This window comes from Dendrobium catenatum, unplaced genomic scaffold (genome assembly GCF_001605985.2).
Source record: "Dendrobium catenatum unplaced genomic scaffold, ASM160598v2 fragScaff_scaffold_716, whole genome shotgun sequence".
Lineage (NCBI taxonomy): Eukaryota > Viridiplantae > Streptophyta > Magnoliopsida > Asparagales > Orchidaceae > Dendrobium > Dendrobium catenatum.
In genome coordinates, this window is record NW_021319178.1 from 17,786,182 (window position 1) to 17,808,920 (window position 22,739).

General features: G+C 33.7%; 1 protein-coding gene across 2 annotated transcripts in view; it reads right to left on the reverse strand.

Annotated features, from left to right (window-relative positions):
• Positions 1-1,242: 1,242 nt before the first annotated feature.
• The window catches only part of LOC110104465 (thylakoid membrane protein slr0575), a 29,626-nt gene continuing 8,129 nt past the window's right edge, over positions 1,243-22,739 (reverse strand). The window contains exons 2-9 of one of the 2 annotated variants that reach the window (XM_020833591.2): positions 20,724-20,770; positions 20,527-20,629; positions 16,944-17,030; positions 2,305-2,388; positions 2,166-2,219; positions 1,978-2,058; positions 1,581-1,626; positions 1,243-1,485 (exon numbers count right to left, since the gene is read on the reverse strand). In XM_020833591.2, coding sequence (XP_020689250.1) covers positions 1,424-1,485; positions 1,581-1,626; positions 1,978-2,058; positions 2,166-2,219; positions 2,305-2,388; positions 16,944-17,030; positions 20,527-20,629; positions 20,724-20,770 — 564 coding nt within the window. In that variant the 3' untranslated portion in view covers positions 1,243-1,423. The remainder of the gene's footprint in view (positions 1,486-1,580; positions 1,627-1,977; positions 2,059-2,165; positions 2,220-2,304; positions 2,389-16,943; positions 17,031-20,526; positions 20,630-20,723; positions 20,771-22,739) is intronic. The other variant, XM_028696138.1, reaches the window with a different exon arrangement.

The window sequence follows — 22,739 nt, forward strand, 5'->3', positions numbered from 1 at the left end:
TAGGTAAAGTTTCAGTAGATGCCATGAAAAGGTCCTACAACTATGACAGAGCAATGAGGGTTTGTTGGCGGTGGTGCTCAAGTGACACTTCGATATCCTTTGAGCCCTATAGCACCCTAGCCAAGGATCTAAACATCCCTCCATATATAGAGTGGGAATATATTTATAAATTTTTTAAGAGTGTAATGCCCTACAAATATGAAGAAAGTCTGAAGCAAATCTAGAGTGCTCCATCGAACAACCTATATTGATTCCTTCATTAATAGATCATTTTTTAGCATTTGTGTGCCTAAATGGTGTAAAAATCAAGCAATCTTTGGCTCGTTGGATTTGTCTCGTAGAGCAGCTCGATTTGACTATAAGAACATCGTATTTAAAGAACATATGGAAATCCAATTAATATTTTAAAATTTTCAATTTTTCTTTGAGCCTTTAATTTAGGCTTATTCAAACTTAACTCAGACCATTTTTAGTGTCATTAAGCTCATGTCATCAAGAAATTCAATTTGATTATAAATTTACTAAAATAAAAGTTAAAAAGACCATAATTTAATTTTAAAAATTTTCAATTCAAATGTGCCTCAAGATCCGTGTTTGATAAAGATAATTTTTATGAGTATCAATTATAATTCCTAGTTTTACATATTTTTGAGAGAATTTCAAGCCAAAAAAAAAAAAACAAAGTGCCAAAAATGGTTATCACCCAAAATAAATGAATTTTATTTAATGAATATCAGAACTCTTATCAAACCAATCAAAATGTATAATGTTTATTTATTCACATAATTGAACCCAAAAAAAAAAAAAACTCATCATATATATACATAAATTTGAACACTAATTATTTATATAAATTCTTGAACACTCTTTTATTATTTAACAAATAATTCCCTATAAATAGGATAAAACTAATTTAACCATAGCTTAATTTTTTTTATTTAACGACTTATTATAGATCAATGCATTTTATATATTTTAAAATTTTGGTTAAACTCCATAATTTACAAGAAAACATTAAAATTGATAAAATAATCAAAATAATTGAAATGGAAACTCTTGTTGAGTCACAATTGAGAACCAAAATCGAGTTTCAACATCTTGAGATAACGTATAAAGGCAAATTTAGGTTTCATTTGGAACGCCTTTTTTATTATTTTTTAAAGTAATTTTTTAATAAATAATTTTTTAATTTAAAAAATTTTATATTAACGAGCTGCTTATAAAAAAGCAGTAAAAAAATCATCCCCAAATAAAGCATTAGAAAAAATATTATCAAGATGATCCTGCTCAGAAATATGCACTAAACACAGTTTTAATAATTACATGCTAGCCACCATAAAGAGCAGCGTTGGAAGAAATTGGATTATAGAAAAGAACAAATGATTCACAGTACTTAAGCAGGACATCCAGATTTCAGTTTCCTTCACTGTGCTGTTGTTTGCGAAATAAGCCTGACTTCATACAGATCGTTACCCTCTCCTTCTCCTACAAGAGCAAAATTTAGTGGCAGAATATGAACAAATCAGGTAAATAGCATAAAAAAATATATTATAAAAATTATCTGAAAATGACAAGATGACCTATCTCAGCAGTGATTCCTGGCCCAAAGAATGATGCAAACTTCGCCTGAAAATCAGTAATAGAAATTGCTTCTTTCAGTGTTAAAACTGTAGAAGAATGCTAATAAAAAACAACAATAATGCTTCGGGTCTTCATAATAATTATAAAATAAACAAGTTTAAAACAATACACATCAATGTGATGATGATGATTGGTTTGTGTTTTGCGATTTAGGCTTCATTTGAGATAATTTTTTTGCTGCTTTTTAAAATTTCTTTTTTAGTTGAAAATTTTGTACTAGAAAGTCGATTTAGATTTTAGAAGGCAGTAAGAAAACTATTCCAAATAAAGCCTTAGTCAAGAACTAATTCGGTGCCTTTATATGCTACTGCAGTATAACAAGTTCAAAATCCACACCTGTCTTTGTTCGAAATCTGACAATTGCAAAGCTTTTGCTTCAAACACAAGAACTAAACAGTATTTCTCATCTTCGACAACCTACGAGCGAGACATTAAGGAATCAAACAAGATATCAAATACAAAACAGGCTGAAAAGCAATAGGCCTGCCCTGAAAACTTAAAACTTCAATTAACAATGAGCTCACTTCTTCGCGAATCATCTTGAGAATTGGTCCACTGCGCCTTGAAATCCCACCGCCCTGAAAATCATGCAGAAGGTACATATAGAAGAAAAATATGGATGAAAGGCATCACCACGGATTGCAACAAAGTCATACAACGTACCAAACCATACTGAAAAATTCTTTTTAGAGCCTCATCTAAGTGTTGCTCGTCCCCATAACGGAATCGTGTAACATCGTCCCTAACCTGAAGAAAAAAGGGCCCAATATCTAAATAATAAAAGCATAATTAAAAACAAACTATTTGGGATTAAATTTAGAAATCCTTATTTTTCATTTAACACTGTTGAACAATGAAGAATGATAATGCCAGATAAGTAAAGAAGGAATATCATGATTCCTACTTTTAAGAAAAAAGTTTATGCACAAGAATGCACAAATTATAGAGAAGTTAAATTAATGTGTCGTACATCAAAATTTATGGGAGGGAATAATGGAGTATAGGTTATAATGAGATACAAATGTTACTCAAAATCAATTTGGATTCATACTGGCTAGGTCTACTATGGAAGTTATACATTTGATGTAGAAGTATAGGGAGAGTTAAGGAGGATATACATATGATATTAATTGATTTAAAGAAAGCATATGATAAGATTCTAACATAAGTGTTCTGAAGAGTTCTAGAAAACAAAGTAGATAATGCTTATATTTAAGTCCTTTAAGGATATATATACAGGAGCTGTTACTTTTGTTCAAACATAAGATAGTTTCACTATGTAATTTTCTATTTCAATTGGATTACATATAGAATTAGCTTTAAGCCCATATTCTTTTGCTTTAGGCATGGTTGTTCTTACAAGCATATGCAAGCAGATGTATCTTGGTGTATGCTTTTTGCTGATGATATTCTTCTTATTAATAAGACTAGAGAGGGAGGAAAATTTTGAATTATGGAGGTCAATTTTAAAGTCTAAATATTTTCATTTGAGTAGATCAAAAATTAAATACAAGGAGTGTAATTTTAGCAGTAATATATTTATTAGTGAGATTATAACATTTGGTGATCGAGACATTAAAAAGAGTGCATATTTTAAATATCATAGATCTAATGTTCAGGGTGATGGTGAAATAGATGAAAATATTATTATTAGAATTTAGGTTGAACGGTTGAAATAAAGGAATGCACCAGGCATGTTTTGTGATAGAAATGTACCCCCTCAAACTTAAGGGAAAATATAATAAGATGGTGGTGAGACTTGCAACATTTTATGATGTTAAATGTTGGCCATTAAAAGAGAAGCATAAAATTAAGTGTTTAAGAGAAGAGTATGCTTAGTTAGATTAGTGGCATTACATTTAGAGATAGAAATAGAGACAAGTATATATATGAAAAGGTTGGAGTAGCTCTAGAGGAAGTTAAGATTAGAAAGAGTCTCCTTAGATAGTTTGATCACATAAAATGACGGCTTTTTGATGACCCTAATAGAAGAGTAGATGTATTAGATCCGGCTTATGTTATTAAAGGTAGAGAGAGACCAAAAAAAAAAAAAAAACTTGGTTAAAAAAAAAAAAAAACTTGGTTAGAAAGTATCAAAATTACCTTATGTTATTAGATTTAAAGGAGAATTTGACTCTTAATAGGATATAATGAAGAAAAAAGATTTATGAAATAGAACCTCCAAAGTTGAATAAAGCTTATTGTTGTTGTTGTTGTTGTACTGTTGAATGCTGAATAACTTGTTAAATTTATCTTGCATGCATTTTTTTTTGCACAAATTTCATACTTATCACCTTTGATCTACTCTTTAAATTAAAAAAAATCCAAATTTAATAATCCAATATTCTAAAGCATATTAAAAAAAATATTCAAGAATCGATTACTATGAATGGATAACATAATATAATGAGAAGAAATCAACTTAAGTCAAAAAATTTGAAGGCCAAAAACAGTGATGTTTAAGTGATCGTAAGAGATCTCCCAACATTTCTATACAAAATTTTGGTCAAGAAATTAATTTTAGAAAACATATTAAATAGTAAATTTCATTTCCTCATTTGAGGGCTTTCACATTGAAGGTTCATGGTTTCCCTATGGTTAATTCTCCTTTATTGTCATAGGAGAGAACATAAGATTAAGGGTTGTAGCAAAATGAAGACTACCTATTCATGATTCATGGCAACATGGGAGCTTGTCATGAGTTAAGTGATGGACCGGCTGATTTAATTGAGAGGTAATTAGGAAGTTTCCTAACCAAGAGAGAGTTGTTTAGGATGATTTTTAATCAAAGGGTAATGGTTTATGAAAGTTTTTGTCATGACCAGCCCGAATGCTCGATCTAACGAGGTGGGAACGACAAGTCAGACGATAATAACATTTCATTCCATTTAATAGCACATTAACATAAAGCTTTTCAACAACAAAAGAGCCACTACCCTCAAGAAAACTCTAATCAATCTAAAAACTAAGCATTCACATCAGTCATAATTTATCTGTTTTCAATGTTGCGCCGTCTTCTATAAACGTATTCTTTTCTTTCAGCAATTTCTTCTTTTTTGGAAATTTACCTGAAACATTAATTTAGTGGATTGAGCTTACAGTGTAAACTCAGTGGGTAATCATTATCATGTATAAAATACTATAGAACCAATTTCTGATGTAAGTCTATTCATTTAACAAGTGGCATACATTTCTTTTCTTTATTCATTCTATTTCATCCAGTCGTTATATATCTCATAAGATGTTCATTTAAATACATAAAACACTTTACTTTAACATATATTTATTTTCCCATTTAATTAAGACAGAAGCATCGTCTAAATGTACCAAATGTACAATCATTTTCATTTCCTTTTCCCCTTTCCTTTTCAATTTCAATTTAACGTGCACGGGTACATTACTTCCCCAACCAGTATCATACGGGGGTGACTCCTCCAATTTACATGCATATCCTTTTCCCTTTTATCATTCATAAATTTATGCTTTTTATTTATACTATAAAAAATGTCATTTTTGTTCTCATTCTTTCTTCACTTTCATTTACTTTACATATATATATATGTATATGTGTGTATATATTTCTTATGAATCGCTAAGAATAAAAATAGTTTCTTATCATTTGATGGGCTCTTTATGAATATTGTCAAAATATGAATAATTTATGATAACATGACAAGATAAGTAAAATTATTACTTAGAAAAATTTAACTAGAAATTTAACGATAAATAGAAGTGCAACAATTAAATGTCTAAACACAATAATTACCCAGAAGGTTTTGGCTTCAATACTTTCCAACTTTCAACTCCAGCGACTATCTTTCTTACTACAATTCCGATCTACCAAAAAATTCTCTTATTAGTGTCGATACTTCAACTCGCACACAAGGTTAGTCAAATTCTTTCTAATCCAATCGATATTAGCATTAAGAATTTCTCCAAAATATATAAGACATAAAATTCTTCACTCGTATCGTTTACCTCAAAGGACATTTATTTCTTGCTGAGTCGGACTCCCTCCAATTTTTGATTTCTTCCTTTCCCTTCTAAAATTGCCATAAAATAAATTTTAATAATTTTATTCTACAAAATCTAACAAAAGATGTATGATAAGAAAATCACTTACAAAAAGAGGATTATTCCAACCCAAAATCATTCTTCTTCCTTTCCAAAATTCTTTATCTCCACTTTCAAATCTATTCTTTTGCCTTTAATGAAACAACCCCATTGTTTAGATGAAGAAATAGAGAAAGATTTATACATAAATAGAAAAAAAAACCATCTTCTTTATTCGTCTCAGTCGTTACTCTTCAACAGGAACTTTTCCTCTCGCGATTTCTTCTACCGGAATGAGCAAACTAACAATATCCCATGAGAGGAGTCGTTACCTTTCATCCTTATAAGCGATAATTCAATCGACGATACAATTCGAGCCGTTTAGGAAGTGTTACGTATATGAGCAGCCTCGCTTGCAGTCCGCCTGGACCGCGAGCTTCTATTAAACAGGGGGGCCGGTTCAGCTGAACTAGCTGAACCGGTCTTTACAATCTCCCCTTCTTACAAAAATTTTCGTCGTCGAAATTAAATGAAATATACATGAAAACATACCTTAATTGAATAAATGGGGATATTGAATTTTCATTTCCGCTTCTTTCTCCCAAGTGACATCCCTTTCTGATCTATGTTTCCATAGAATTTTCACAAAAGATATTGTTCCTTAGCTGTTTCACATCATATTCCAGTATTCGTTCAGGTTCTTCAACATACTTCAAACCAGGTTGCAAGTCAATTGATTTGGACTGGATTCTCTTTGACTCATCTGACACATACTTTCGAAGCACTGATATATGGAACACATTATGAATTCCTAGCATATGCACTAGTAGATCCAATCTGTAAGCCATATTTTCAATCCTCTCTATGATTTCAAAAGGACCTATGAATCTTGGACTCAATTTTTATATCTTTTCAAACCTTTGCACACCTTTCATTGGGCAGACTTTAAGAAAACAAATTCTCCTACTTCAAACTCAACTGGTCTATGTTTTGCATTATAATACTTTCATTGTCTATCATGTACTGTCTTTAGTCTGTCTCTGATCAATCTGATTTTGCTAGTAGCATCATCTATCAGTGTTCTGCACTTTATTCCATAAAGAGTCTCGTACGGTGCCATTCCAATACTAGATTAGAAACTATTATTATATACAAATTCAATCAACAATATATGCGTCTCTCAATTTCCTCAAAATCTAATACACATAATCGTAGTAAATCCTCTAAAGTCTAAATTGTCCTTTCTGATTGCCCATCTGTCTGAGGATAAAATGTTGTACTAAAAGTTAATCAAGTGCTCATAGCTTCATGAATTTTCTTCCACAATTTAGAAGTGAATCGAGCATCTCTATCAATTTTGGAATTCCATGCAATCTCACAATTTCATCAACATATATTTTGACCAACTTCCCCACTGGATCTATCTTCTTGATTTGTAAGAAATGAGCTGACTTAGTTAATCTGTCAATAACAACCCATATTGCATCTCTATTATGCCTTGACCTGGGTAATCCAATTATAAAATTCAGTGCAATGTCTTCCTATTTCTACTCAGGTATAGGTAAAGATTGTAGTTGACAACTTGGCTTTTGATGTTCTGCTTTAATCATCTGATAAGGAATATATTTTGCTACAAATTCTACAACATTCCTCTTTAATCCTGGACACCCAAATAATCCTTTCAATTCTTAATACATCTTTGTGCTGCTTAGGTGAATTTCATAAGTTGAGAAGTGAGCTTCCTGCAATCTCTTCTTTTAAATTTCTAACATTTAGAATACATATCCTTCCTTTATATTTTAGTAATTCTTCTTCATCAAATTACAAAGTTCTCTAACTGTCTTGCATGCACTTTCCTTATGATCTCTTGAAATTTTTCATCTTGAGATAATGAATTTAGCACTTTATCCTTAAAGTTAGATTGAATCACCAGTTGATATCATTTCATATCTTTTGTACTTTTTCTGGTTGACCACTGAAAACTCTAGTCTTTCCATGTCTTTAATTATCTGTTCTTGCTGGGTGATTAACCAATTTGCATTTCCAAGAACTTTTCTGCTAAGTGCATTTGCAATCAAATTTGTCTTTTCAGGATGATACTGTATGTCCAAGTTATAATCCTTAATGAGCTCTAACCATCTTCTCTTCCTCAAATTAAGTTCTTTTTTATTGAAAATATATTTGATACTATTATGATCTGTAAATACTTTACATCTAACCCCATATAGGTAATGTCTCCATATTTTGAATGCAAAAACTACAGCTTCCAATTCTAAATCATGAGTGACGTAGTTTATTTCATGAATTTTTAATTTCCTTAAAATATAGGCCACCACTCTACCATGTTGCATCAAAACACATCCAAATCCCCTTAACGAAGTATCACAAAAAATTTGAAATCATTATGAACCTTATAGAATTGTCAAAATTGGGGCAGTCACTAGAATATTCTTTAACTTCTAGAACGCTCCTTCACACTAATCATTCCATTCAAATTTCACTGATGTCTGAGTTAATCTGGATAACAACATTGCAATATGAGAGAATCCCTCTACAAACCTCCTGTAATAACAAGCAAGACCCAAAAAACTCCTCACATCTGATACTGTCGTTGGCATTAACCAATCTGAAATGACTTGAATTTTATTCTGATCAACTGAAATGCCTTCACCACTAATTACATGTCCAAGAAAATTTATCCTGTTCAACCAAAATTCACACTTTAAAAATTTAGCATATAAATTGTTATCCTTTAATATTTGCAACACTATCTGCAAATAATTGTAATGGCTCTCTTCATCTCTTAAATAAATCACGATGTCATCTATAAACATAATTACAAATATGTCCAGAAATAGCTTAACAATTATGTTCATCAAATCCATAAATACAGCTGGTGAATTTGTCACTCCAAATGGCATTACCAAAAACTCATAGTGGTTATATCTGGTTCTGAAAGCTGTCTTTGTTATATCCTCCTTAATGCGTAGCTGATTGTATCCAGAATGTAGGTCTATTTTAGAGAAAATTCTAGCTCCTTCCAGTTGGTCAGACAAATCATCAATTTTGGGTAACAGATATTTATTCTTAACAGTAAGCTTATTCAATTCCATGTAATCTATGCACATTCTGATACTTCCATCTTTATTCTCTACAAACAGTACTAGAGCTCCCCAATATGAGGTACTTGGCCTGATAAACCCCTTATCTAATAATTCCCGCAATTATCTTTTCAACTCCTGTAATTCTTTGACTGCCATTCTGTAAGATGCCCTTGCCACTAGTTATGAACTCGGTATCAACTCAATAGTAAAATATATTTCCCTTTCTGGTAGTAATCCTGACAAATCATCTAGAAATACTTCTGAATATTCTTTGATTATAAGTATATCTTTCAACTTTTTACTTCATTATTTGTATCCTTTACTTGAGCAAGAAAACATTGAAATCCTTTGAATACAAATTTGCATGTTTTTATATAAATGATTATCATTGAAGAAATTTCTCTCCATAGAATTTCAATTCTCTTTCACTAGGAAAATTAAATTTTACAATTTTTCTATTGCAATCAATAATCACAAAATGCTTTGATAATCAATCCATTCCCAATATCATGTCAAATTCTTGCAATTTTAAAACATTCACTATTACTTCAAATTCTCCTTCATTTATTTTGAAAGTCACTTGGCATACACCATTTACATTCATAATAGATCCATTTGACATTAAAACTTTCAAAATTACAATTGTCTCGTAAATATTCATCCCAACTGATTTAACAAATTCTTTTGAAATGGATTGTGAAGTTATTGTATCAAATCGAATCTGAACAGTCTTTCTTTGAATTGTTACTATACCTATAAAATTTATATAAGAAAAACATAAACATACATCATTTTTTTAACAATGTTTCCATAATACACATCATTTTTCATTATTATCACCTGTAATCACATTAGGTGAATCCTTAGCATCCTTTTGAGTCAATGCATATACTTTATGAAAAGTATTCTGTCAGTCTTGACTTGATCCTGGAGTAGATGCAGCTGATTCTATCGTTTTTGGTCTTCTAACATTCTTCTGAGATCTAGTATTTATTCCTGACTTTCCTGATGGTCTTTGACCCAAAGTAGGACAGTTCTTCACTATATGACCTGGTTGATGATACCAGAAGCAAGTATTTGTACCAGATAAATATTCTCCTTTATATTATCTTTCACACTTGCTCCAATTGTACACACTTGAACTATAACTGCTATTGAACTTTGTCTTCTTCCAATTAAACTTCCCAGCATGTGGAAGGTGTTTGCTATGTGAATCTTGAGAAGCTCCCATAACTTCACCACTTTTCCTTTTCTAAAAATCGTGTCTCCTGTGAGTGTTTTGCAAGTCCATTTCTATCCTCCTAACCCTTTCCACCAATATTGAATAATCTTCAATCTCAAATGGAACAAGAGGCTGTCTAATTGCATCCTTCAATCCAGATAAGAATCGGTGGCATTTTTCCTCAACAATATGTACTAATTGAGGAGCATATATGACTAATGTTATAAATTCAGCCTCATACTGCATAACTGATATATCTCTCTATACTAATCTCATAAACATGTCCTTCATCTGCCTCCTTATAGAAGGAGGTACAAACCAGTCTCTGAATACCTGAGTAAAATCATTCCACTTAATTTGCATGTTAGGGATTCCTCCAAATTTGTCTTGATATAAACCTCTCCACTACCTTTCAGCTTCTTCATCAAGCATGAAGGTCGCTAAAGAAACTTTCCTCCTCTAGACAGTACATTCCTTCTAAAATCTTTTCAATTCTTAGTAACCAGTTTTCATCTTCTATTGGTCCCTCAACTCTCTTAAATAATGGTGGTCTCACACCTTGAAACAATTTGAGACACTTATCCATTGGTGTTCCACCGCCACTGCTACTTCTTGATGGTTGATTCCTTGAGTCTTGAATCAACTGAGTCATAGCTATCATCATTTGTGCAAGTGCATCAGGATTAACATTAACATTAGGCACTGGTCTATCCATTTCCTCCTCTTATACAAGATCATTTTGGTTCCTGTTTGTCATAAAATATTCATTTTACATTAAATCTTTAAATTATTAATAATTATCTTAATGGCTCTTCCAATACGATTCATATCTTAATTGGGCTCTGATACTACTTTTGTCACGACCCGGCCTGAATGCTCGATTTAACGAGACGGGAACTACAAGTCTGACAGTAGTACCATTTCATTCCATTTAATAACACATTAATATAAAGCTTTTCAACAATTAAAAAGCCACTAACCTCAAGAAAACTCTAATCAATCTATGCCAAAAATGAGCATTCACATCAGTCATAATTTACCTATTTTCAATGTTGAGCCGTCTTCTATAAACGTATTATTCTCTTTCAGCCATTTCTTTTTCTTTGAAAATTTACCTGAAATATTAATTTAGTGGATTGAGCTTACAGTGTAAACTCAGTGGGTAATCATTATCATGTATAAAGTACTATACAACCAATTCCTGATGTAAGTCTATTCATTTAATAAATGGCATATATTTCATTTCTTTATACATTTTATTTCATCCAGTCGTTTATACATCTCATAACATATTCATTTACATACATAAAATACTTTACTTTAACATATATTCATTTTCTCATTTAATTAGTACAGGACCACTGTCTAAATGTACCAAATGTACAATCATTTTCATTTTCTTTTCCCTTTCCTTTTTCATTTCAATTTAACGTGCACCGGTACATAACTTCCCTAGCCAGTACCATACGGGGGTGACTCTTATAATTTGCATGCATATCTTTTTTCCTTTTATCATTCATTCATTTATGCTTTTTATTTATAATATAGATAATGTCATTCTTGTTCTCATTCTTTCTTCACTTCCATTTCCTTTACATACACATTTATATTCATAATATTATATTCAAAATATCAAACATTTAAATTCATTAAATGTAAAATTCCATACTCAAATATACAATTAAATCCTTTCACATGATAATATGACAAGATAAGTAAAATTATTACTTAGAAAAATTTAACTAGAAATTCAACGATAAATAGAAGTACAACAATTAAATGCCTAAACACAATAATTACCCACTTAAAAGTTTTGGCTTCAATACTTTCCAACTTTCAACTCCTGCGACGATCTTTCTTACTACAATTCTGATCTCCCAGAAAATTCTCTTATGAGTGTCGATACTTCACCTCGCACATAAGGTTAGTCAAATTCTTTCTAATCCAATCAATTTTAACATTAAGAATTTCTCCAAAATAGATAAGACAAAAAATTCTTAACTTGTAACTTTTACCTCAAAGGACCTTTCTTTCTTGCTGAGTCAAACTCTTTTCAATTTTTTATTTCTTGCTTTCTCTTCTAAAATTGCAATAAAAAAAATTTTAATAATTTTATTCTACAAAATCTAACATAAGATGTATGATAAGAGAATCACTTACAAAAAGAGGATTATTCCAACCCAAAATCCTTCTTCTTCCTTTCTCAAATTCATTCTATCCACTTTCAAATCTCTTCATTTTCCCTTAATGAAACACCCTCGTTGTTTATATGAAGAAATAGGGAAGGATTTACAAAAAAAACAAAAAACAAACCTTCTTCTTCTTTCTTTCTATCAACTGTTCCTCTTCAAGAGGAACTTTCTCTCTCGCGATTTCTTCTACCGGAATGAGCGAACTAACAATATCCTGTGAGAGGAGTCGTTACCTTTCATCCTTATACGCGAAAATCCAATCGACGATACAATTCAAGCTGCTTAGGAAGCTTTACGCATGCGAGCCGCCTTGCTTGCGGTCCGCCTGGATCATGATCTCCCTCCCACGAGCTTCTGTTAAACAGGGGGGCTGGTTCAGCTGAACCGGTTGAACTAGTCTTTAAAATTTTAATTACAATTGGGAAGCAAACAGAAGGCGTATATGAGCTTTCAAATAAACTACTGGATTCAAATGGCAGTTACCAGCCCAACTATATCTACAAATACCCCCGCACATGCATTATAATATGTATACACATAGGTACACTAAAAGAGGGTATATAATCAAGAACCCGCATGGCCCTGACGAGAGTGTTATTGGTGCACACGTGATGTCTAGGGATGCTGCGCGGGTCAATAAGTGAATTCAAGTTCGAACACGATTCTTTTATACGGATCAATAGGAGTCGATAAGGTTCGAACCATCAAACAAATACACGGTTATGAAGACCGATAATTCTGTTTTAATACATTCATATTAGACCTCCAGGGCCTATAAAAATATGGATTCACTAATAAAGACACAAAGCCTATGAAATCTGATCCCCTATCGGCGACATGATAGGGTCGACAAGGTTTAATCAAATGGAAATGATCTCCTACACCACGATGATAGCAGTGTTGAATGTCTATCTCAACCGGAGGAGTTAATTTCGAATAATCCAAAATGCCACCCAAATACTCATGAAATCCAAAATACCAAAAATTCTAAATCCAAATATTTAAAATTGAAAATCAACCATCGAACCATTTAAAGTAAAATACATCCACCCTCTGCAACAGTTTGTCGGGTGGACAAAATAAAAATTACTTAAGCTCACATAGAGCTAATGCATAGTCGAAAATATCACTATGATCCATTCTTAAACAATCTCCTGCTAATACGGACATTGCACGTGTCCTCTAACAGGCAATTTTGCCGTCAAATGACACTGCAGGATAAACGGTAATGACCCGGGGCCCTCTGAACCAAGTGTTTTTTCTGCCAAATGACACCACGAAATGTCGATTATGGCCAGAGCCAATATGTTCCTTAATGGCATCAAATCTTTGAGATATGAATCAATAGGATATGATCGATAAAGCATAAATCCCTCTGTTAGTTAAGGTGGATTCAAATTTGTCCCCTTAGATAAACATTCACCCCAGGTCAACAAGATATCCTTGGACGAAGCAACTCATGGCTGCCGACAAGGATCCTTCTATCAGGTTGGGTCGACTACCTCCTCTGACTAAGTAGACCAGGGACCACGATAGCCCAGGACGACGGAACCATAAGATCTTGATCGGGTCCATCATCCATTCCCCCACCATCTGCTTTAAGTGCAAAGTGGTGAAAATTTCTAATTTTAAATATCAAACCATTAAAATACCCAAGTCCATGTTGCTACTATATGCCCGATACTACGTATCTATGGATGCTACATATCTGATTGACGACTAGCCTTAATCGAAAGTTCTCTCTCGTTACTGGGAGGGGTAATTAACTATAGGGGCTGGCGCCTATAGGAAACCATAACTCAGATCATAAAGTCCTCACAAAATGAGGGCGAAATCTCTGGGTAGTGTCTTATCTACAAACACAGACCTGCCTTCCAAAATTTACCCCAGAACTTAATCCGTTAAAATTCCCTCACCGAAGAAGAAAGCAAAAGCGGGCAAAGGCCGGGGCCAAATTTTCGAAGCCCATAATAGTATATTAGATTTTCTTGATGATAAAGGCTGAGATCATTGTCTGCTTGATGCCTAACTTGGCCATTTTGTAGTCTCATTTCACAACTCTAATATTAATGTGTTGAATACTATCCATTGAGTTCATCTCATTCCATATTTATGTTTCACCTCAGGTGATGGGCTAGATTTAGGCAAGGTGAGTGGAGATAAGAGGTCAATCAAGCCTAGTAGGTCGGTCCTAATTTATTTATTATTATATATTTGTGCTGACCATAGGATCTTAGATTGGTATAATTATTTGACTTTTACATAGAACTCTTGTGGTCATCAGTCTATTTTTGGGAGATGCTTTCTTTTCCTCTACTGTTGAATGAACTTCTATTACGTTAATATTCTCTTGAAATTACTAAATGCGCCAAGAGGGGGGGGGGTGAATTGCGAAAAAACTTGTTGCAATAAAAAATCCTAAACAGGAGTTCTAATATTAGTCAAAATCAAGGGATCATCCAGGATGAACACCGGGACGATCAAAAATAGCCTCGGTTCATCGTATAGTACGAACTGGTTCGTACAGTACGATTACCAATCATAAATTAATCCTTGATTTATTCCACTAATCATGGGTTAATTTAAGTAAGTATTCAAAATAAATCGTACAGTACTAATCTCTTCGTACAGTACGAACGGCTAATAAACTTACTCAAACTAATCTGGCGGCTAAGGTTTTGGATTAGTAACACATCATACAGTACGATATAAATCGTACAGTACGACCCGTTCACAGAAATATGTTTTAGCCAGATCAGATCGTACAGTACGATATAAACTCGTACAGTACAATCAACAGAGAAAAAAAGATCTACATTTTCTTTTAAAAAACCCTCTCCCCCAGTGTGTGTTCATGGTTGCTCGGTCTTATATGGAATTTGTGGCCAGACTCATAAAAAGGAAAAATAATAAATGAAAAATTACAATTTTATAAACTCACACTCCTACTCTATCCAGTCTTGAGTCTTCTTATTGCCCTGAGTAACTTGTGATCTTCCTGAAATGTTAGTACTCGCAGACAATAGCATAAGTCAAAGGTATTCAATGAATAGTAATTCAGACGACATTATTTGTCATCATCAAAATCTCAAACTAGGGGTTATGGATTGCAACATCTCTTTCATTTCATTTATTGTGTTTGTCAACCGATCAAAAACTTGTTGCCAGATTAAAGCCTATCAACTGGCGCGCAAATGGTAAGGTTTTCTATTTAGTAGGATCGTAACAACTCACCTTGGTGAGCAATTGCTCCACTCTACTTTGTTGCCAAAGTTGAATACAATTCGACGTGATGCTGAGCTTGTCAACCCTCAAACCTTGTCATCTTGTCTCCACTAATCGAACAGATTGACCTAGTCAAGCTCAACTTGTCAAACTAATATGGTCGGGTATGACTAGTTTGTGATGGCCCATCTAATGTGTGAGTTTATGCAGATCTAGATTGTGGCACATATCGACATGCTATAAGTCGAGGATCTGCAATGCACATACCATTTAGGCAAAAATAAACAACCCAAAAATAACTCACTATGCCAGGAAAGGAATGCATGATTTTGTTTGAGAACTCTTGCAAATAAAATGCAAGATAAAAATGAGAGAACCTCTCCATGTTAAGAAAAGTGTGCATAATTGCCAATATTGTCCTTATCACTTTAAATAAGCAAAATGCCTATACTCTGGTGAGCCATCAATCAACAGCTTTGAGGCATAAGTGAACATAAAATCCACAAATTCATTTAGATAGAATTCTCGCTCAAAGGAAAATATCACATGTTTTGGTATCACTTCATCATCCTAAGGATATCTCACTTACAAAAAGAAACTTATTAATTCCGCCCCTATCCCTTTTTATCAGGAGAGGGAATCCATTGTGGTTAACTGGTGATGAACAACAAAAAAAACAAAAAGAAATAATTGCAACTCTCAATTATTGTATGTTTTTTTAAGACCAAGAGTACAGCAGTACATAAGTGCACACTCATAGCGTTGCATACCGACCCACAGTTGATCTCAAGCGTGCCTACGACTTGCTTCTACTTTATTGGATAACACCTCATGAAATATTTTTAGAGGTCAATGCTTGAACTTTGGATGGCATGCAAAGGATTTGTTTATGCATGATGCTCTGTAAACCCACACCACACATTAACTAGAAAACACTCCTGACATACTAGACAGGGTCAAAGGGCTCAAACCTAGGCTGCTTTAATGCCACTTTGTCGAAATAAAATAGGTGGTCAACCATTTTTTATAGAAGCTTTCAAAATTACGCATCTGCACACCTTGGATCAGTTGATTTCATGCATTATGTTCTAATTGAAATAAGATAAGTTATTATCTGTTCCAAGTAATCGGGGCCCAATTGAGGATCTCCACCAGCTCACATGAAGACAGTTAGCAAATCGTTGATACAATATTGCGCAAAATGGTTTTTTAAATATGCATTTGATTATCTCGGGGCTAAGCTCTGCTCTCCTAAAACTACGTGCAATATTCAAATTTGTTAAGTGATTGATTTTGGCGGGACTAAGCTGTGACGTTCTGGTCCTTCAGCTACTTATTCCATTTTTGCCACCAACATGTTACAAAGGTCTACCATATGATTTCTTATACATGCAAGTAGGCTGTTGATAAGAAAAGTTATAGTTGATCAATCTGACAAAAGTTTTCTAAGGATTTGCAAGAATGTACTCCAGAACATCATACATATCGAATAATCTCATAAATTACCTGTTTAAGAATGGGAGTAGCACATTTTTCCCTCAAACTTTGTGCATCAGAGTAGGTTATGCATGGCACTGGCTTTAGCTCCGCATACTGCACTAACATGAAACACTGTTGAGTTAATATGAACACCTTAAGAGTAATTGCTAGAATAGTGAAATAGGCAAGTTAAGAACTTATTTCTTAAACAGGAAAAAATCATTTATAAAACTATCCAAAAATAAAATAAAGGGAAAGAAAGATCAGAAGTATCCTTTGACATAGAGGCGCCCACTAAGTTGATGCATAAAAGAGAGCAAATTAGTTTAACAAAAACAGCAAAAAGTGTAAAGAGTTTAAGTTCAAATATCAAGTCAAGGCTCGACTCAAAAAAAAAAAACTCTAGAACCTTCCATTAGGAAGATTCAAAATCAATAAATCAAGGCCCTTAGGTAGAGATAATTAGTTAGCAAAAGATTTATTAAGAGTTCTTCAATAGAAACATGGGCCTCCTTGGAATCCTCTCGTATTGAAGCTTCAGTGATTAGGACGCACTTAATCACCTTATGATACTTTCATGGCAAAAAAGAATATATCGTGCGGAAAAGAGCAGTCCTTTAGAAACAGTCATAACTGAACCAAATTTAGCATTTCATGAAATTACATCATTTCAATCTAACTACATTATCCAAAACAACACAAACTTTGATGTCCCGGTTCAAATCCATGCCAATTAATTTGTTCTCTCCTTTATTTCCTCAGTAAGTGAACCCTTGATCAAACATCGATGGAAACCTAACTCATAACACCTTGTAATTCAAAATGATGTCTATTATCCAATTGAAGAAACATCTCAATGCATCTTGTCAAATCAGCATGTGGGCTCCGAAAATTCAGCCCCGGCCTCCCCTGCTGCTTTTCAGGGGAGTTTTAACGGATTAAGTTTCGGGGTAAATTTTGGGAAGATAGATGGGTTTGTAGATAAAACACTACTCATAAATTTCACCCTCATTTTGTGAGGACTTTATGATTTGAGTTCTAGTTTCCTATAGGCGCAAGCCCCTATAGTTAATTACCCCTCCCGATAACGAGAGAGAACTTTCGATTAAGGCTCGTCGTCAATCAGATATATATAGAATACGTGATATCTGGCATATAATAGCAGCAAGGGTTTGGTAATTTGAATGTTTGATATTTAAAATTAGAAATTTCATCATTTTACACTTAAAGCAGATGGTGGGGTAATGGATGATGGACCCGATCAAGATCCCATGGTTCCGTCGTCCCGGGCCATCGTGGTCCCTGGTCTACTTAGTCAGAGGAGGTAATTGACCCAACCTGACAAAATGATCCTTGTCGGCAGCCATGGGTTATTTAGTCAAAGGGTACCTTGTAGACCTAGGGTGAATGTTTGTCTAAGGGGATAAATTTAAATCCACCTTAGCTAACAGAGGGATTTTTCCCCTATCGATTATATTTATTGATTCATATCTCAAGTATTTGATGTCATTAAGGAACGCATTGGCTCTGGCCATAACAGGAATTTAGTGGTGCCATTTGGCGGCAAAATCACTCTGTTCAGATGGCCCCAGGTCATAACAGTTTATCCTACAGTGCCATTTGGCAGCAAAACTGTCAGTCAAAGGACACGTAGCATATCCTTATTGGCAAGAGATTACTTGAAAATGGATCATAGTGATATTTTCTACTAGGCATTAGTTCTATGTGAGCTGAAGTAAATTTCAATTTGTCCACCCCGGCAAACTGTTACGGATGGTGGATTGATTTTAGTTTAAGTAATTAGATGAATTACTTCAGTTTTAAATATTTTGGAATTTTAAAATTTTTGGATTTTCTAGAATTTTAAATTTTTGTGAGTATTTGGGTGGAATTTTGGACATTTGGAATTAACTCCATCGGTTGAGATTTCTTGTTCAACACGGCCATCATTATGGTGACTTCGAGGTCACTTATATTTCATAAATTGAACCTTGTCGACTTTGTCTACTGGTCAACAAAGGATTGGGCTCGTCGGGTGTATGTTTTTGTTGAAGGACTTCTTTTATCATAGAGATTAAAGGTCTAATATGAATGTATAAAATAAATATCCGGGTCAACCTCACGATTGCATATTTATTTATTGATTCGAGTTATGTCGACTCCTATCAACTCGCATAGAATGATCGGGCTCGAACTTTGATTTATTTACTGACCCATGTAACATCCATAGACGTCACGTGTGTACCCATAACATGCTCGTTGAGGCCCATGTGGGTTTTGTGATTTGAATGTAGACTGTTATGTGCTCATTTACACATTAGTCTACATTGATAACAAAGGATCCACTTCTCCTACATCTCCCTTGCTTTGCTTGTGGTCCCCTTGTGTTCATTGCAAATGATTGTGGACAAATCATCATGATCATCACATGCTTCTTACTATCCCTTCTCTCAAAATTTATTGGGCATACTATCGATTATTCGTCATTCATAAGTGGCCTTTCAATCTTCATCACTTGTAGTCGAGTTAACTTATTTATCTATATAACTTGAAAATGGGGTTGAGTTGCATTCGACATTAATTTCTCCATCCATATTTATAGGAGAATTCATCGTACTTGCAATATACTCAGTACCATGACTTGTGAGCACAATCACTATATCCATACAAATCTTATGTTGTTCATAAGGGATCCACCATCCATGCAGTATCTCTACTATTGTTGTTTGTTGGTAGATTCAACACATTATATATATATATATTAACATTGACTGCTGAATGGATTGCATTCATCAATAATTTTCCCATGTATGTCAATTGATAATTTCTTACATTTGCTTGTGTACTGGTTTTTAATGTTCGATGATATTTGCCTCTTGATTGGCATGAAATTTCTCAACATTTACTGAAAGCTTCATACTTTTGATTGTAGGCACATTGATTGGAATGCCACTATATCTAACATGCCATTAGTGTTAACATGTGACTTGTTATACGCATCATGGTTCTTTCATCCTTGAAGATGGCTTCAAAATGCTCCCTCCCTCTCTCTCTCTCTCTCTCTCTCTCTCTCTCTCTTTGTGGACATAAAGATTGCAAACAGGGCAAGGGTGACGCAATCTGGAGTTCGACAGTGAGAGGGGCTTGCGTGGGTGGCTGAGGAAGAAGCAACCCCGAAGGCTTCATTTGGCCTCCTTTTAATGAAAGCAGGAGCCAACTTGGGACAAAGCACGCAAAGACAGGATGCAAGGTAGGCACCGTTGCAGAGGTGTGGGTCATTGTTTCTACAGGATTTGCGTAGGATTTGAGCGGCTGTAGTAGGTATTTTCTATATTATATTTTTTATGATTTCATTTTGGCTGGTAGTAGAGGCCAACACTCCAAAGCCATCTCAATTAAATGGTTCTTCAAGACACTAGCATAAGATAAAAAGCATTCAAGCAAAAGCTAAATTTTAGAACACATAAAGAAACTAATAGATGATGAAAGGCTATGCCTAACATCCAAAAACGATTGGTGGAAGTGGACGATCAAAAATTGGGAAATTAATATAAATATAACATAGGTTCTAGGCTAAACATTCTTTTTAGCTGCTAGAATGATGACTAACCTGCAGAGCCATACCAATAACTGCAAGAGGAAACCCATATGTGAGCATTAAAGCAGACCACTCTGATCCTGGTAGGATGGTAAAATATGCCCCAAAACCATACCTGAAAGTTATTAAACATTTGAGCAGAAAATTCACAGAGCCTAGACAATAGCAGAAAACAATAAGAATAATAATAATAAAAGGCACCTACTTACGAGAGAAGGGAACCACCAATTGCCAAACCAACAACACCAAACGAGACCTGCAAAATAAAAAGAAATTTCCATTCGAATTGGAGTTCCATAAAGACACACAAATACAAAATATGTGAGAAAAGATGGAAATGAAGAAAATGTAGACTTCTAAATGCTTGATATATGGGATCCTTATAAAAATTAAATCTAATTGTGTGTGAATGTGTGCTACTGTACTTTCCTATCACATGTGTCACTCTTTCAAAAAAAAAAAAGAATATTAACAAAACTGTAGCATTATATTTAAGAAATGAAAATCAACACTCTCTTTAAATATCTGCGTCTCAGCTTTCACAATAATCAATTCCTCAGAGCATTGTGTAAAAGTATTAACAGAATGCAATTCGAAAAAATTCAGGTATAAAGGGGCAAAAAGAGGGAACTAATGAAGAGATCGAAGAAAAAAGGTAATGAAAAATAGAATTTGATTATGATAAATTCATGAAACCAATTAACCTCAAAGTCATTAACATTATGTGGCCTATGAAAGCCACCCACATTTGAGGGCTTCATTTTCATAGTTTGAAGCTTCTCATTTGCACAATCCGCCATGATTAATTATATCTTTGTCATTTGAGAAAGAACCTTTTATTAAAACTAGCCATCAAGCTCTATGAAGGCTCAAAGCAATGTAATGTTTATGGGGAAAAAAGAAGAAAAAAGAGGGAACTAACGAAGAGACAAAAGAAAGCAGGTTAAAAAAAGGAATTTGACAATGATAAATTCATGAAAAAATTAACCTCAAAGTCATTAATATTATGCGACCTATGAAAGCTCACCTGGCTCTAAAATTAAGAATATGGGTCTAGAGATGAATTCCTGAGAAAAATCAAGTAATAGATAAAATAATAATTATACATCACCCACATTTGAGGACTTGATATTCATAGTTCGAAGCTTCTTATTGGCACAATCCCCCATGATTAATTTACTTCTCTCACTTTCGAGATAGAAATTTTGATTAATAGTAGCCATCGGTCTCTATGAAGGCTCAATGCAATATAAGTTTTATGGGGGACTAATATGCGGAGATTTGGAGTTAGAAGCGAAAAATCCCTCTAATGGAGATTTGTCTTCTATTGTGCCCATTATCAAGAAGCACACACTTGATTAATGGAAGCCACATTCCAGAATGCTCAATGCTTATTTGAGAAGCATTGATTATGGTGGTGATCCCCCTAGTTATGTTCAAAGATGATTTGCATGCATCAACAAAAGGCAAAGCACTTAGGATTTATAATTTTGAAGTTTTTTTGTTTTTAATCAAGCCTTTGGATTTTATGTTTTGAAAAGTAACAATAAGTATGTAAATTTGGTTTGGGTAGATGTGATTATGTGCATCATGAAGGCTAAGCCCTCCAAGTCTTTTGAATTTTATGTTTTTTGTCCCTTCTATAAGGGTTTTAGAAATAATGAATGTAGATTCCTCCAATCCAAATCTTGACTATGCCCAACATTAAGAAGGCAGAAACCTGAGGATTTAGCAAAAATTTAAGGGCATTTTCTTTGTGCATAGTGGAGATATGATAATGATGATCCATACAGGTTATAATTTCCTAATAATCGTTCCATCTATCAAGGAGACAAAGCTCTTTGGATTCATTTTGATTTGAGTGGGAGAGAGCAATAGCACTGATAACATTAACCAGAGAGGAGCTTAGCTTCTCCCACTGTAGCGAGTGTTTAAGAGTCAACACTTGTGCTGCTAGTATTTTTGAGCATTGACAATTAAATCCCTCACCCACCCACCCCTATAAAAAGAAAAAGTAAATAGAAGCATTTGTAGCCTAATCCAAAATCAATAAGAAAGTGTATGAATAAGCATAGAAGTAGAAGGGTATTTATGTTCCCAATATCGAGACTACAAGTGATATTGGATCTACGAAATACAGTATAAGTTAGACATAGTTATAAGGTAAGAGGGCAGTCATGATTATAAGTGATATATATATATATATATATATATATATATATATA